Raw genomic sequence first — 13,404 nt, forward strand, 5'->3', positions numbered from 1 at the left:
CTCTTTAGTAGGCATTAGATTAGGGCCAATCACTGAAATTTACAGACAGAGATGCTTAACCCTAGATAAGTCAAAGTAGTCATCTAGCAAACAACAATTAAACAAAATTTATTAGAACAGAACTTCTGGCATCTCTCTGTTTTAATATACTCAGATGACTACGGGCAGCATCAATTATCTTAAAGAAATAACTCTTTGGGGAGCAGAGCCATGCTTTTTTTTTCATCACATAGATGTCCTGCAAGGGGTGTTCATATGCCTGCATCAAAGCATGAGAGCAGGCTCACATTGCTTCTTTTCATTTGGGAGCATTAGTGGGAGCACTGCCTGGCCACTATTTTTCATGAAAGATTTAGGAACTAAAAACCAATGTCCTTTGAGGTGTCAATACTGTCATCAAATTTCGTCAAAAGCAGCATTTGTATCAAAAGATAGCAACTACCTCCTCACATGCAAAGGAGAGATAATAAGTATAAGAAAATCAGTGAAGTATTGCACAGCTAACACTCTAGCAATTGAAAGCTCCTTAGGGCAAAAACCAAGGAAGTTTAAAAAAAAAATAGGGGTGTCCATAGAGAATGAATAGCAGTTTAAAATAAAAACAAATTCTTCTCATCAGACTACTAGGACACACTAAGCCATCAGTTAGTAGTGAAGGTCCTTCTACATTGGAAGACCATTCTTTCTCTTTGAAAGTATGATTATGAGCATACCAAGAATTGCCAGCACCGTGCTGTCCTTCAGGACTTCCATGGAACCTGAGCACACAAAGTAGATCGCTTGCAGGGCATCTCCCTGCCGGAGGAGGTATTCCCCAGGAGCACAGAAGGAGGTTTTGATATGCAGAGACAGAGACCTGAGGCAACCACGGCTGGCACACTCAAAAAGGGAAAGCTGCAAAATCTCCTTGTTCAAGTGCATGGTGATGTCTGAACGCAGCTCATCCGGGAAGTCTTTTAAAAGCTGTCCGAAAAAGAGAAAAAGGGGTGGAAAAAAGTGTAAAATAATTTGTTTCCTCTTTTGCAGAAGTGATCTGATTTAGTAGTGCTGCACATGTTGCACTGATGCAAAGATTTCCCTTTGATTTTTCTTATCCCCTTGATAAGACGTGTGCTGTTTTAATAAATCTTTATGCTGATAAACACTAGATAGATTCCAGAAAAAACATGAATAAAAATATGCCTTTATATAAAAACGAGAAAAAAGTCAACAACACTGTATGTAGGAATTCACCCTAATGCATAACTTAACCTTGTCTGAGTTTATCCAGCTGTTGGAACACAGAAGGCTGTTCAGGTATATACCTGAACTGTATACAGTGGTATATACACTGGAAACAGAGCAAAAATGAACTTAGTTTAGATTTTCTTTAATATGTTTGTATAAAATTCATCAATAGGCTATATTGCTTCTTCCATAGTAAAACCACTGGAAGAAAAATAACTCAAAAAAACCTCTAAGGTTTTTTTTGTTGGGTTTTTTGTTCTCTTTTTTTTTTAATGATGCAATTGGTCACTGAAGGAGAGGTGGGAAAGGAATGGAGACAAGATGCATATTCAGTGGAAGAACCTATGGAAAGTAAAAGACCATAAGGTCTTCCTATTTTTCCTTGGTCTTAATTTTAGACAAATTCCCAATGTAGCCTGGCTTACACTTAATGATATCTATATATGTTTTACAGAAGATCTGCTGCAGGATGGCAAAATTGAGAGAAGCATCTTTCTGCTCAGAGACAGTTCTGAGAATGACGTATAACTGTTCAAATCGTCTTTCTTTTTGTTAAGGCACCACAAAAGTTTCAGGTGGAGCTTTTACAGAAATGTTTAAGTGGTTTCAGACGTCAGTCCCATTGATGCAAAGTACACTGGCTGCCTATGGACAGAGCTCTGGACCATGGAAGCTGCAAGCCCACAAGCATATTTTTCTCTGTAGTTTGAGGGCATCTGGCATCTGAGCAATGCAATCAGCCAACACTTGACCAAATGGGCTTGGACAAGGAAGTTTGTGGATGGGAGGCAAATGATGAAATATTGATGGTCTCTCCAGAGGCTGCTGTTGTAGTACAGCAGTCACTCACTTTCAGTATGACTAAACGTACAGAAGGTACAGAAGCTGAAGGTGATCCTTAACCAAATATAGGAAAGCTTTGTTGTCTAAGTGGTTTTTGTACCTTTGTAAATCTTACTAGGCTGCTTCTGTTGCTAGGATGCTGTTGAAAATCCCATTCTTTATTCTGTGCACCCCACAAAAAGAATTTATCAGGAAAAGAATGTTCTCAAACCAAATCTTTCTGCTTATTTCCACATTATCTTTAGAGGCCACTGAGTTTTATGATGACATATATAACAAGAACTCTGAAGGGAACAGTTCATTCAAATAACACTCCAGCAGAGAGAAGGCATTATTTCTCCTGGAGTATAGTAATACATAACCTGGATAAGTCATTTATAACATGCAAGCAAAGACATGACTGGAAAATTGTCTTTTGATTTCACTCTCATGTTAAATTCTGCAATATTTAAAAATATAGGGAAATGAATAACAAAAATTCAGCCCAAACCACTCATTTACAGTATTGCAAAGAATAAAAGAAAATGAAGGAGGGAACGGGCAGTAAAGAAGTCCCTCCTTTAAAAAACACCTAAAAAACCCAGTAGATTTTTTGTATGGTTAAAGGCAGAACTGCTCACTGGGGTGTTTCTGCTGGCATCATCTGAAAGGTTTCTGATGAATGCCTCTTCAGCATTTCAGAATTATGGAGGACTTTATATTTTTAATATATGATATGATGTTCCAAACCCGATTTTTCAATAGCATACCCTCTTCCTGGGATAACCCAGCTTTACTTTTAGGCATGTTCTTTTTTATATGTGACTTCACACAAAACACATCATCACAAATGGAAAATTACACCCCCCCCCCCGACTCTAAGTCCATAATCAAAACCATCAAACACACAACAAACACACAACGTCCCTTGTTTGGTTACCTCATTGGAATCAATTCCATTATTGACAGACCATGTGGTTTGGAAATATTCAAGCATCCTTTGCTTTAGTTGCTGTGGCAGGTGATGAACTCGTATAAAGTCCTTCAGATCCTTGGTTCTTGTGTGATAAAGGGACCATCTGGAGTACATCCTCTGGATTATGGCAGTCACATTGCCAAACACCAAGGCATGCATCAGAGCTAGGGAGGACAGAAATTATGTGCAATGTGGAGTGACTTGTTGATCATTAAAACATAACAGAAAATAAACAGGATCTTCACAGAAAATCAGTTTCCTTATTGAGAGATATAATAAAGCTTTTGAATAAAAGACTCCATGAGTAATATACAGTAGTATTCATATGATTATTTATTTCCACTTTTTGTGCCACTAGCAGTCACAATCATGAGATAGAGTAGAACCACATCTGATTCTATCTAGTCAGGGTACCAAGCAAAAGAATGCCCAAGCCAAATTAAGTTCATAGTCTAAGAAAAAAGGAAAAAAGATGATTGAACACATGTAGTCAAGCATGCTCAGGAAATAACAAGAAACTATTAATCAGTATGAAAACTAGACTCAAACGGTCAGTTAGCAACTACTTAGAATGTAATAGATTTCAGAGAACTCATATAAATAATAACAATTACTAATGGGGACCATGTGTAGTGGAATGAGATTGCAAACAACATTTAGAGATGTATCATATTCTAGGGAATAAGATGTTAAAAAAAAGAAAAACAACATTGTAAAGTAGAAGTTCAGGTTAAAAAGAAAAAGATACTTTCAAACTGACATTCTGATTTCTTATGTTGCTTGAGAAGGTCAAATATGGTGTGAAACTGTTTATCAGAAAGTTCTGACATGCTGGAGTTTGTCTGCAATTAGAGACTGGCTTGGGAATAAAAAGACCAGAAGTTAAATTGAAGAAATGCTTACAGATACAGGTCGTCTGGGTTTGTCTGTGCAGAAATGTGCTTGCTGATTATCAGTGGGAAAAATCACTGCTAGATTGTCATGTGGTATTGATCTGAGGTATATAATATACACAATTACAAACTGTTTATTGAAAAAACTATCAAAGAGCTTGATTATTACTCTTAAGGGACATCTATCTCTATAGTGCTTGAAAGAAAGCAGACAGGGTCCTCAGAGTGGCAAAGAGGTTGGTTTATAAACTAGGCAAACAAGATGTTGACCTTGTATGACAATTTACACAAGTTCAGTGTGAGTGAGGAGAGACGGGGGGAACAGGAGGAGGAAAGGATGTATTTTGGTGGTTAATAACACCTTTACATGGCAGAAACAGGCAGAAAATTCTTTAGTTTGGAGTTTTGAAAGTTTTTACAGGTTGAGTAAAACACAAAGAAGCTAGTAACAACATCTACATCTTCATTGTGAAGGCAGTGCAGAAAAACAGATAAAGCACTGCAGTGTGATGTAGTTTCACAATACAGTACGTGTTCTTGTAGAGGTGATCCAATGATACGATTAAGTCAATATAAGTCCATTAGTAAAAGAAAATAAATGAAAAGCAGGGCAGAAAGAAAAGGATCAGACATGAATATTAGACAGAAAAGTAAGTATAATTGAAATTTATTTCTAAGGAAAAGCAGCTAAATCAATTAGGTGTTGTTCCTGATGTTGCAGTGAATTGCTAAGTAATTAATGTCAGAAGCTTGGACAACAAAATGTGAGGGACTGGTGTAATGCTAGATACAGGATATTATAACAGAAATACGGTGGCTAGGGCTGAAACAAGTTAGCCAGACAGAGCTAAATAGGCCAAAGAGATAGTGTAGCCTCTTTAAGGATGTGATAATCAGTTTAAAAAGGGGGAAGGGATAAAGCATTAGGTGGTATATGGATGCATATGTAAAAATCACATGTGATATAAGTCTCCCAACAGGCTCCAAGGCTAGGAGCTGGATAGTGTAGAGATCTCTGTGTAGTTATTATAGGCACAAATATAATCAAGAATTTTATTATTATGGGAGAATCTGTCTTTGCATATATACATTGGAAGAGAACTGCTACTGATGATGACAAGGTATTCCTGGCTGTGATAGGCATTAGATTTCTTTATCAAATAATCACAGACCCAACCTACTTTCTGTAAGAAATCTGTTAATCCATTCTCTAAAACCAAGTAGGACAAGTTAAAAACTTCTAGGAACTGTATTTCATAAAGTGGCCTTGATTTTAATGGGTATTCTAATGAGCTGCTTGTGTTTTTATGACACGGTCAAAATCAAAAATTATATAATTCTTGGATGATTCATTATATTATTGCCACTCATTTTCAGGATTAGGAAAAATGACAATAATTCATTGAGCACTTTTTATACCACTTGATGCTGCAAATATGTAGTTTACGGGTCATTCATCATGTTCCCTGGCTTTCAAGTGTCAAGCTGCCGATTTATTTTTGCCCAGGAAAATTTATGCTGCAAAGCTGACAACCAGTCCTTACTGACTAGCCCTAGAGAAATACCTACTAGTATTTCAAGAACAATTAGGCAAGCAGAACAAAAAATGAGCGGGGCAGTACTCTAGCAGTGATTTGCTTTTACCCTTCACGGCCACTGTGACATCTCTGAGTTGTGTGATGTACACACTATGAAATGGCACAGCTGATTTTTTTCTGGGAGGAAGATGAAGGTAAAGAGACAGCTGCAGGTACTTTCTCTAGTGGCCTTGGCTTACCAAGCTCTGCAGGTGCCACCAGCTCACCAGTTGGGCCCACGTGCTCCAGCAGAAAGGTGACCATAAATGAGCACATGGCTTTCCCCAACAGTATGACTAGGTAATTAACATAAATAAAAATACTACTAAGAGCTCCAAATATGATAAAATGTTGCATTTTGATTCTAATCAAAAGCAATGATGTGGTAAAATTTACTTAGTGATAATTAAACTGCTTTTTGTTTATAATAGAGTCACCTACGTCTCACCAAACCGTCCTCCTGGCTCTGTCCTGTCTCTGTTGCCTTGTCTCTGAGGCTGGTCCTTCAGATGAGGATACGCACAAGCTCACAGCCAGATTCACCAGTGGGCTGCCCTCCTTCCCTTGCTATCATTCCCAGGGCTGCTGTGGAGACTGAACTGGAGCTGAAGGTGCACCTGTTACCTGGCTGTCTGGAAAAGTGCCTGGCACGTAACCAAAATGCCCTGGCACATGGCTGGGCCACATTCACTGACAATAATGTGAGTTTGCATTTTACTGGGCAACAACTGTCTTTTGTCATCATAAGTGATAAAATGGTTAGAAATATGTCTGCTTAAGAGAGTTTATCTAGTGTAAAACCAACAAAGCTATTTCCTTCTTTTGCCATTTTAAACTGAACTTTCAGTTGTGTTTTTTTTTTTAAACAAACTTAGCAAAATTTCATCTCTTATTTTGCTTGTCCCTACCCCCACCCCAAACATTTTACATGTTGCTTAGCATTTGTACATACCCCCAATCAACATTATGCAAATGGAGAAGATCTTTTCAGCATCAGTATTGGCCGAAACGTTTCCAAACCCAACACTGGTGAGGCTGCTGAGGGTGAAATATAGGGCAGCTATATAGGCACTTCTGATTGATGGGCCTCCTAGCGTATTATTCTCATAGTAAGGAGACTCGATACGTTTTCCTAGCTCGTGAAGCCAACCTGAAAAACAAAGCATAAAAAGAACCATTAAGGAATATTGACACCATGAAAACTATACATTCTGTAAACCAAAATGATTCTAAAAAAAAAAATTATTTAGAAGACACTGCGTTCTTCACACAATTCCAAGAATAAAAAGAACATTAACTATAGGAATTTATACAGCACATTAAGTATTGTGTCTCTGGAGTATTTATTTTTATGCATGATTATTTATGATAAGAACTGTATTTCTGTATGGAAATCAAGTGGTTTTGAACTGCATATTACAGGTCTAATTAGGTAATTCACAAAATCCATTAAGGCACTGAAAAGAAAAAAATTATCACCTAATAACACTGCAGCAAGAATGCAACATCAATTTGATTCTTTCCATTAATTAATGCTTGGAAAGCTTTTTGAGATTCTAAGACTAAATTGTTATAATAATAATTACATATTTAGAGCTTTTTACATGTTTCTTTTTACAGCAGAAAAGATTCAAACAACTAAACATAACTTACAAACGAGAATTAATTTTCAAAAGATGCTTCAGTAAGTATTTTCTAAATTGTTAATTTAATCTTTCCTTTCATTTTGCTGAATGAGTCTATGTGTGCTAGAGAAAGTAAAATTAACTACTCCCTCATAGATATTTAAAAAACAAGAACAAGCCCCCCCCAAAAGAACCCAAAGCAACAAACCAGGAAAAAGTATGCAGTTCCTATTTTGGAAAAGGAAAATAAAGCACCTGAATGAACTGCATAAACACAATGCTTCACAAAAATCAAGACAGGAAAAAAAAAAGATAAAAATCAATTTGTGTGCCCAGTCTTGCCTTTTAAGCAGTTTGCTTGGGAGATTGGGAATCTTTCCTGGATATTCAGGGAAAACCGCCAAAACAAAGTATTCCTGGCAGACAGAGACTTATTTTAGAAAAATTGGTTGGGGTTCCCCCTGTTGTAAGCTGAAACCTGACAGACTGAATCACCTCCTGAAGTTTATTCTCTCTCCACTTCAGTCAGCATCCGTTTCTCCATTTTGAATGAACCCAAGTATGAACTGGGGGAAATCCCCTTGTACAGAATATCTGCAAAAGTAGGGGGTAGATTTAAAGTACCTGTCCCAGCACTTCCAATTAAGTTGGGGAAAAAGTCTGTAAGAATTTAACACCTACAGCAGACTTATCGAGCCATGGCTGCTACCATCCTCAGCTTCATACTGTCTTGCATGCTCTCCTACAGAGAAAGCTAAGCCAGAAGGGCTGGGTGATGACAGAGTAATGTCTAGCTGACCCTGCGGACCCACTCCATGCAGGCCAGTGAATTTAATCAAAAGCATAAATGAAAACGCTTTGCATTGTCATAAGATGGCAGTACTGAGCGGGCTGGTTTACCTTGCCAACAGTCAAGAAAGCATATGAAAATGTCCTTGATTTTGCCTTGATAGAAAGTATTAATCACATGAGGCTATTTTATATTCATGCCTCCTAATTATTTAAAATGAAAGAAAAGCAAAAAAAAAAAAAGCCTAACTGAACCAGTGCATTACTTCTGAGATTCCACTATATTTCCCCAACAATAATATGTCCCTTTGTACGGTGGATTTCATTCCTATGCTCAAGTTGGGCAATGTAATCCCACACATTAAAGAATAAAGAATAAAAACCTAAGAAAATCCCTGTCAGAGAGTAGATAGAGTTAAAAAAAGTCTATCTAAACCTAATGTAAAGACATATAATCATAAAGTTCAACATCAGGTTTTGAAAGTATTCTAGTGCATATGAAGAACTGCAAAACTGAAACTAATTAATAAGTTATTTTAAATAACTGTAACTGATGTGTGAATACTGAAATAATGCCCCTTAGGAGAAAATCTCTTTACTGGGAGTGTTCTAAAAGCCATTGATTCTTGGCCTTCGTATTCACATTTTTCTGCCTTTTGTTATCTGAATGAATTTTACATTCTTTGTTCCTGGCAGTCATATTGCATCTGATTGCAAGTGTCTCCACCTCAGTTTCAGCTGTCAAACAAAAAACCCTTGAGTTTACGTATTGTAACTTCATACAAAACATTATGAGACTCACTTTCTGACAAATACATTTTCATTGTTATCCGGAGACGGTGGATGACTCCATTCTTTAATTGGTAGATATACGTAAACTGCTTTCTCCTTTACAGCACATTTTATGTTCAAGGTTATCGAGCAAAAAACCCAACCCTACTGAAACATTATTTTTCCTAAAGGATGCTTTGCTGCTAATAGAGGTAATGTACAAAAATAAATGCCTACATTGCATCAAACAGTAGAAGTCCCTACAATATTTCTGATATAATTCTACCATCAAAGTACCAAATACAATATTAACATTTTACAGTTGCCAACAAGCACTTATGGACAGGACACCAGTATTTGAGACGAGTTCAGCACTCTGTGCCCAGTTCTGTGGCATAACTGAGGGTCAGACAAATGACCTTAATCAGTAAGATGAATGGCTTATCACTGAGCTAAAACAGTAGCAGTTAGCAATTATTAGCAATTGTTAACAATTGCTAAAAAAATGCCCACTATATTAAGAAAAGCTATTAGGTAACTTTCTTTAGAGATGGACTATGATATTTGGAACAGAAAATGTATATCTGAAAGTGAAAACCCAATAAATACATTCCTCTGATTTGTAGATAAGGACATGTTTACAGCTTCTCATTTCTGTTTTGGCTGTTAGAGATGATCCTAATCAGGACCTTTTGAAGAAATGATATAGGATGAGGTTTCAGCCAAAGTATATAAAATGCTGCAAGGTCTTACAGATCAACTATACTTCTGAGATTTTTGTTGATAGCACTACATTTTTTTCCGCTTTTTTTCCATTTGGGGGTAGAGACAAGATACTGTTGGCTGTAAATACTTTCATTAGCCAATGGAAATAGTCATGAGATAGCATGATTTACTGATTCCTTTTACTTTTTTGGTTCCTGTAGGTAACAGCTCTCAGCAGATTCTCTGGCAAACTTGAGTAATTAATTTCTGCCCTCGGGAAAGAAGAGAAAAATAAATATACCATGTAGTCAGAGGGAGCTTCCTAAAATTTAGCTTTATGCATCTTCTCTGGTTCTGAATTAGCATTATCTAGTTATAGCTCTGTGACTTTGAAAACATTTTTAAGCACCAATAAGCATAATTAAGAGGAAGGTTTTTCAAAGGGAAAAGAGCACTTAAGTAATCAGGTCTCATTGGAAAAGTCAGTAGGAATTGGATATCTAGCTACATTAGGCTACTTTGAAAATTGCTGGAAGAATCTGTATTGAGTTTCATTTACCTGTATCTCGGAAGTACTCAAGTACCAGCAGAGACATAAACAAGTATTTAAGCATCCGTAGATGACATACTTTATAACCGGATGTAAAACACATTATCTCATTTACTGGACAGCCAGAAACTCAGCCTTCCCTCAGTATGGTGCTTGCACCGTACTGGGCAGGTAAATCACTCCCTTTAATTTGCAGATTCATTCTATACTACCACTTAGATTTTCCCTATATGCCAGGCACTTAATATAACAAAATCCTGTCTGGTACTCCATTTCAACAATTTAGAAAGTAGTTGCATTGATTACCTACAGCACTTATTCTATAAAACAGACATATATTTTTTCCAGTTAAAAAAGTAGACCAAACTCTCTGGTTTATTCTGGTTTATTCTGGACTACTGCATCAGGAAGGGCAAAGAGGTATAGATGAGGAGTATCTCTTAGAGCATCCCTGAACGCCTGAAAGCAGGAAGAGTTCCCCAGCAGACCAGTGGTGATGATCTTAGAAAAGAAAGGATGAGACAAAGGCCCACCTTCTCTCAGCTGTTGTTCCATATTAAATTCAGGGACTTTTAAGTATTCCTAGGAGCAATGCTGAGGTAGAGAAGCCTATCTATTCCTGCATTGTCACCTTTTTGTGTTTAAAAAGTATTTAAACCTCATTAGGGCCAGATCATACTTGGCTCTTTCATTCTAGCGAGGAAAGAGAGTAAGCAATGCTATGTTGGTAATAGGGAAAGAGAATATGTAATGAATAATGCTGCAGTAAACTAAAGGACACTGTCAAGTGTGGTTATCTTCAAGGGCTATGTTCCAGACTGAGTTATGTTTTTCTGGCTCAACTGAAAAACTCTGGAGCTCTAAATGAAACAAAAGACGGCAATGGCTTTATTAAACATCCCATCTTTATACTTGTCCAAAGCCTAGAACACCTTATGAAATAGCACGCAACACAAACCCATCCAAAACCAAACAAAACCTAGAAATACTGGAGAACAAAAGACAAAAAATATAAATAAGTCACCAAACAGTGAAAAATAATAATAAAAATATTTCCTGAAATGGAACACATACAGCCTTCTGATATAAAGAGTTTATAACTTGTAACTCAGAAGTCTGTATGTTTTATGCCTACTAATGTGTGTTGCAGTGAACAGTTTAGGGTCATTAAGGAAAAGATAAAAACTATACAAGAGAAATTAGATCCTTCATCACTGGAGTGCATTTTTAGATAAGAATCACCATGTGCCCTGAGAGCTATGTTAGCTCCCACTGCAGCAGTCCCTGGTCACTGCAGATAGCTCCACATTTCAGATCTACAGTCAGGCAATTAGGAGCTGTAGGTTTGGATGGGAAATCACGCCACCCCTTCATTACATGGCTGCACACTCAAGTCTGCAAAAGATCATCTCATATTTCAATTTTAAATGGGTGAAAACTGTTGCAAAGATCCCACTGATCTCAATGAAGCCAATATTTTAGCCTATATCTCTACTCTGTTTCCTTGAAATAGTAACCTTCAAAAAATAAACCTTAGGGCAAGACAGTTGCTTAGAGCAAATAAGCAAATTCCTTTCTTTTTAGGTAAAAGCACTTGTGATTACAGTCTCTGTAAGATAGATTTTACGTGTCTGAACCACTTCCATCAACTGTCCATGTTGCTTCTTCAGAATGTGCTTCTTCATGTCATAGTTAAAGATCATTTGAGGAGGGGAACCAGAACTAATATTGTATTTGAGATAAGACTATACCATCATTTTATATAACAGCAAAATGAAAATATTCTACCTCATCAAACCCTAATTATCATTCATTAGACATTAGAACACTACCTTTGCTTTTAAGATTGCCTCCAAAGAATTGCACACAGTTACTCTCTAGTTGTTTCTGACTGATACAATGCATTCAAAATTTAGAGGTATATAGGAAGACTAAACCATTTTACTTCTTCTAGTGTGCATGACTCTGCATTATTGAATAATCATTGCCTCTATTCTCATGGTGATTACTCATTCAAGGTATTCAAGTTCTTCTCAAGATTCCTTTTTATCCCTGTCTGGCCAAAATGTTTTTGACATCTGCAATTTTTTCCTGCTAAAAAAAAATTGCATTTTTTTCCCCAGACTATTGATACACTAAACAGCACCATTCCTACTATTTAATTCCATGGAACATTGTTGTTATCCTTTCATTGTCACAAAACCTGATCATTTGTTTCCAGGTTTGATATATGATGGAGTTTTGCCTATTGTGTTAGGAGAGGCTCCCAGGTACAAGAGCAGACGGTTTAAGGATTAAAGACCCCCAGAGATGACAGGAGCAATCATACTTTCAACCACTGCTTCTGGAGAACTCTAAATGTGGCAGGCCTTATTGCACCAGGTCACAAGGAAAACATGAACCAGGCTTTTCTTTCACACAGATTATAAAAAAGATGTACTAAAAATAGAAAACCCCACAGTGCTGAAGGTGTCATATGGCTGCAGGTTCTGGGACTGGGAAAAAGCAGCTTCATCCTGTGTGCCCAAATGGTATAGTTGCACGATAGTAAAATACAGGGCATGAGTTTATGCTCTTTTCAAAATGAAGATAATAAATAAATGTTATATGTTTAAGAGGAAACTTGAGGTGCATCTATATGGCAACAAGTACAGGCTACAAAGGAATAGCTCTGGCCTAGAGGCTATATTTGAAGAAGAGAATTAGATGGCATTCAAAATAAGTTAAGTGGCAAGTGTGTGAAATTTAGACTAGAAAAGACTTCAATATTAGTACAACAGACACAAGCATAATGGCTGCAAAACGATGAAGGAACTGTTAGCTTAAATCTACTCCCTTTGGTCTTTATTTTGCTAGTACACTTTCCTGCAACAGTAGGCACCTAAAATGAGAAAGAGAACAAATATGACAAAGGAAGACATTAACATTTTCCTCAAGCACTGAAATTCTGCTTAAAAATATTAAAGTAATTCCCAAAATAATTTATTCTGAAAATGTGGTTTTCGTATTCTTGCATTGTAAAATATGTGTCTTTACAGAGTATATTCTTTATTATGATGGATTTATTATAATTTTTTTCTTAAAGTAGAAAGACACATAACATGGTAATGAATGAGACTGATAGTGTGACAGAACTAGAGGAACATCTACTGCAGTCAAATCCACATAGTCATATTTTGTAGAGGGGAAATTCTTGACATGACATAGAAACAGAAATAGATTTAACTTGGACTACATGAAACATAATTTGACATCAACAGCCTGTGGCTGGAGTCCTTGTGGTAGTGGGGCACACAAAGCCACTCGCGGCTGCCCTCTGTGACCCTGGGACCAGAGCTCAGGCACTAGTCATGCTGCCTGGGAACTGCCAAGCATGCAGCGAGTATGAGGATTAGTGCTTTAGATCAATGCATGGCAGAGGTATATACCCTCTGCAGTTCATAGCATCACCTTTCTCTTTTCTTTGTGA

General features: G+C 37.0%; 1 protein-coding gene across 1 annotated transcript in view; it reads right to left on the reverse strand.

Annotated features, from left to right (window-relative positions):
- Positions 1–13,404, reverse strand: part of KCNH8 (potassium voltage-gated channel subfamily H member 8) — a 219,754-nt gene that overhangs the window by 48,379 nt on the left and 157,971 nt on the right. The window contains exons 8-10 of the mRNA XM_068404849.1: positions 6,448–6,645; positions 2,990–3,189; positions 714–963 (exon numbers count right to left, since the gene is read on the reverse strand). Of these exons, the coding sequence (XP_068260950.1) occupies positions 714–963; positions 2,990–3,189; positions 6,448–6,645 (648 nt within the window). The remainder of the gene's footprint in view (positions 1–713; positions 964–2,989; positions 3,190–6,447; positions 6,646–13,404) is intronic.

This window comes from Nyctibius grandis, chromosome 7 (assembly GCF_013368605.1).
Source record: "Nyctibius grandis isolate bNycGra1 chromosome 7, bNycGra1.pri, whole genome shotgun sequence".
NCBI lineage: Eukaryota > Metazoa > Chordata > Aves > Nyctibiiformes > Nyctibiidae > Nyctibius > Nyctibius grandis.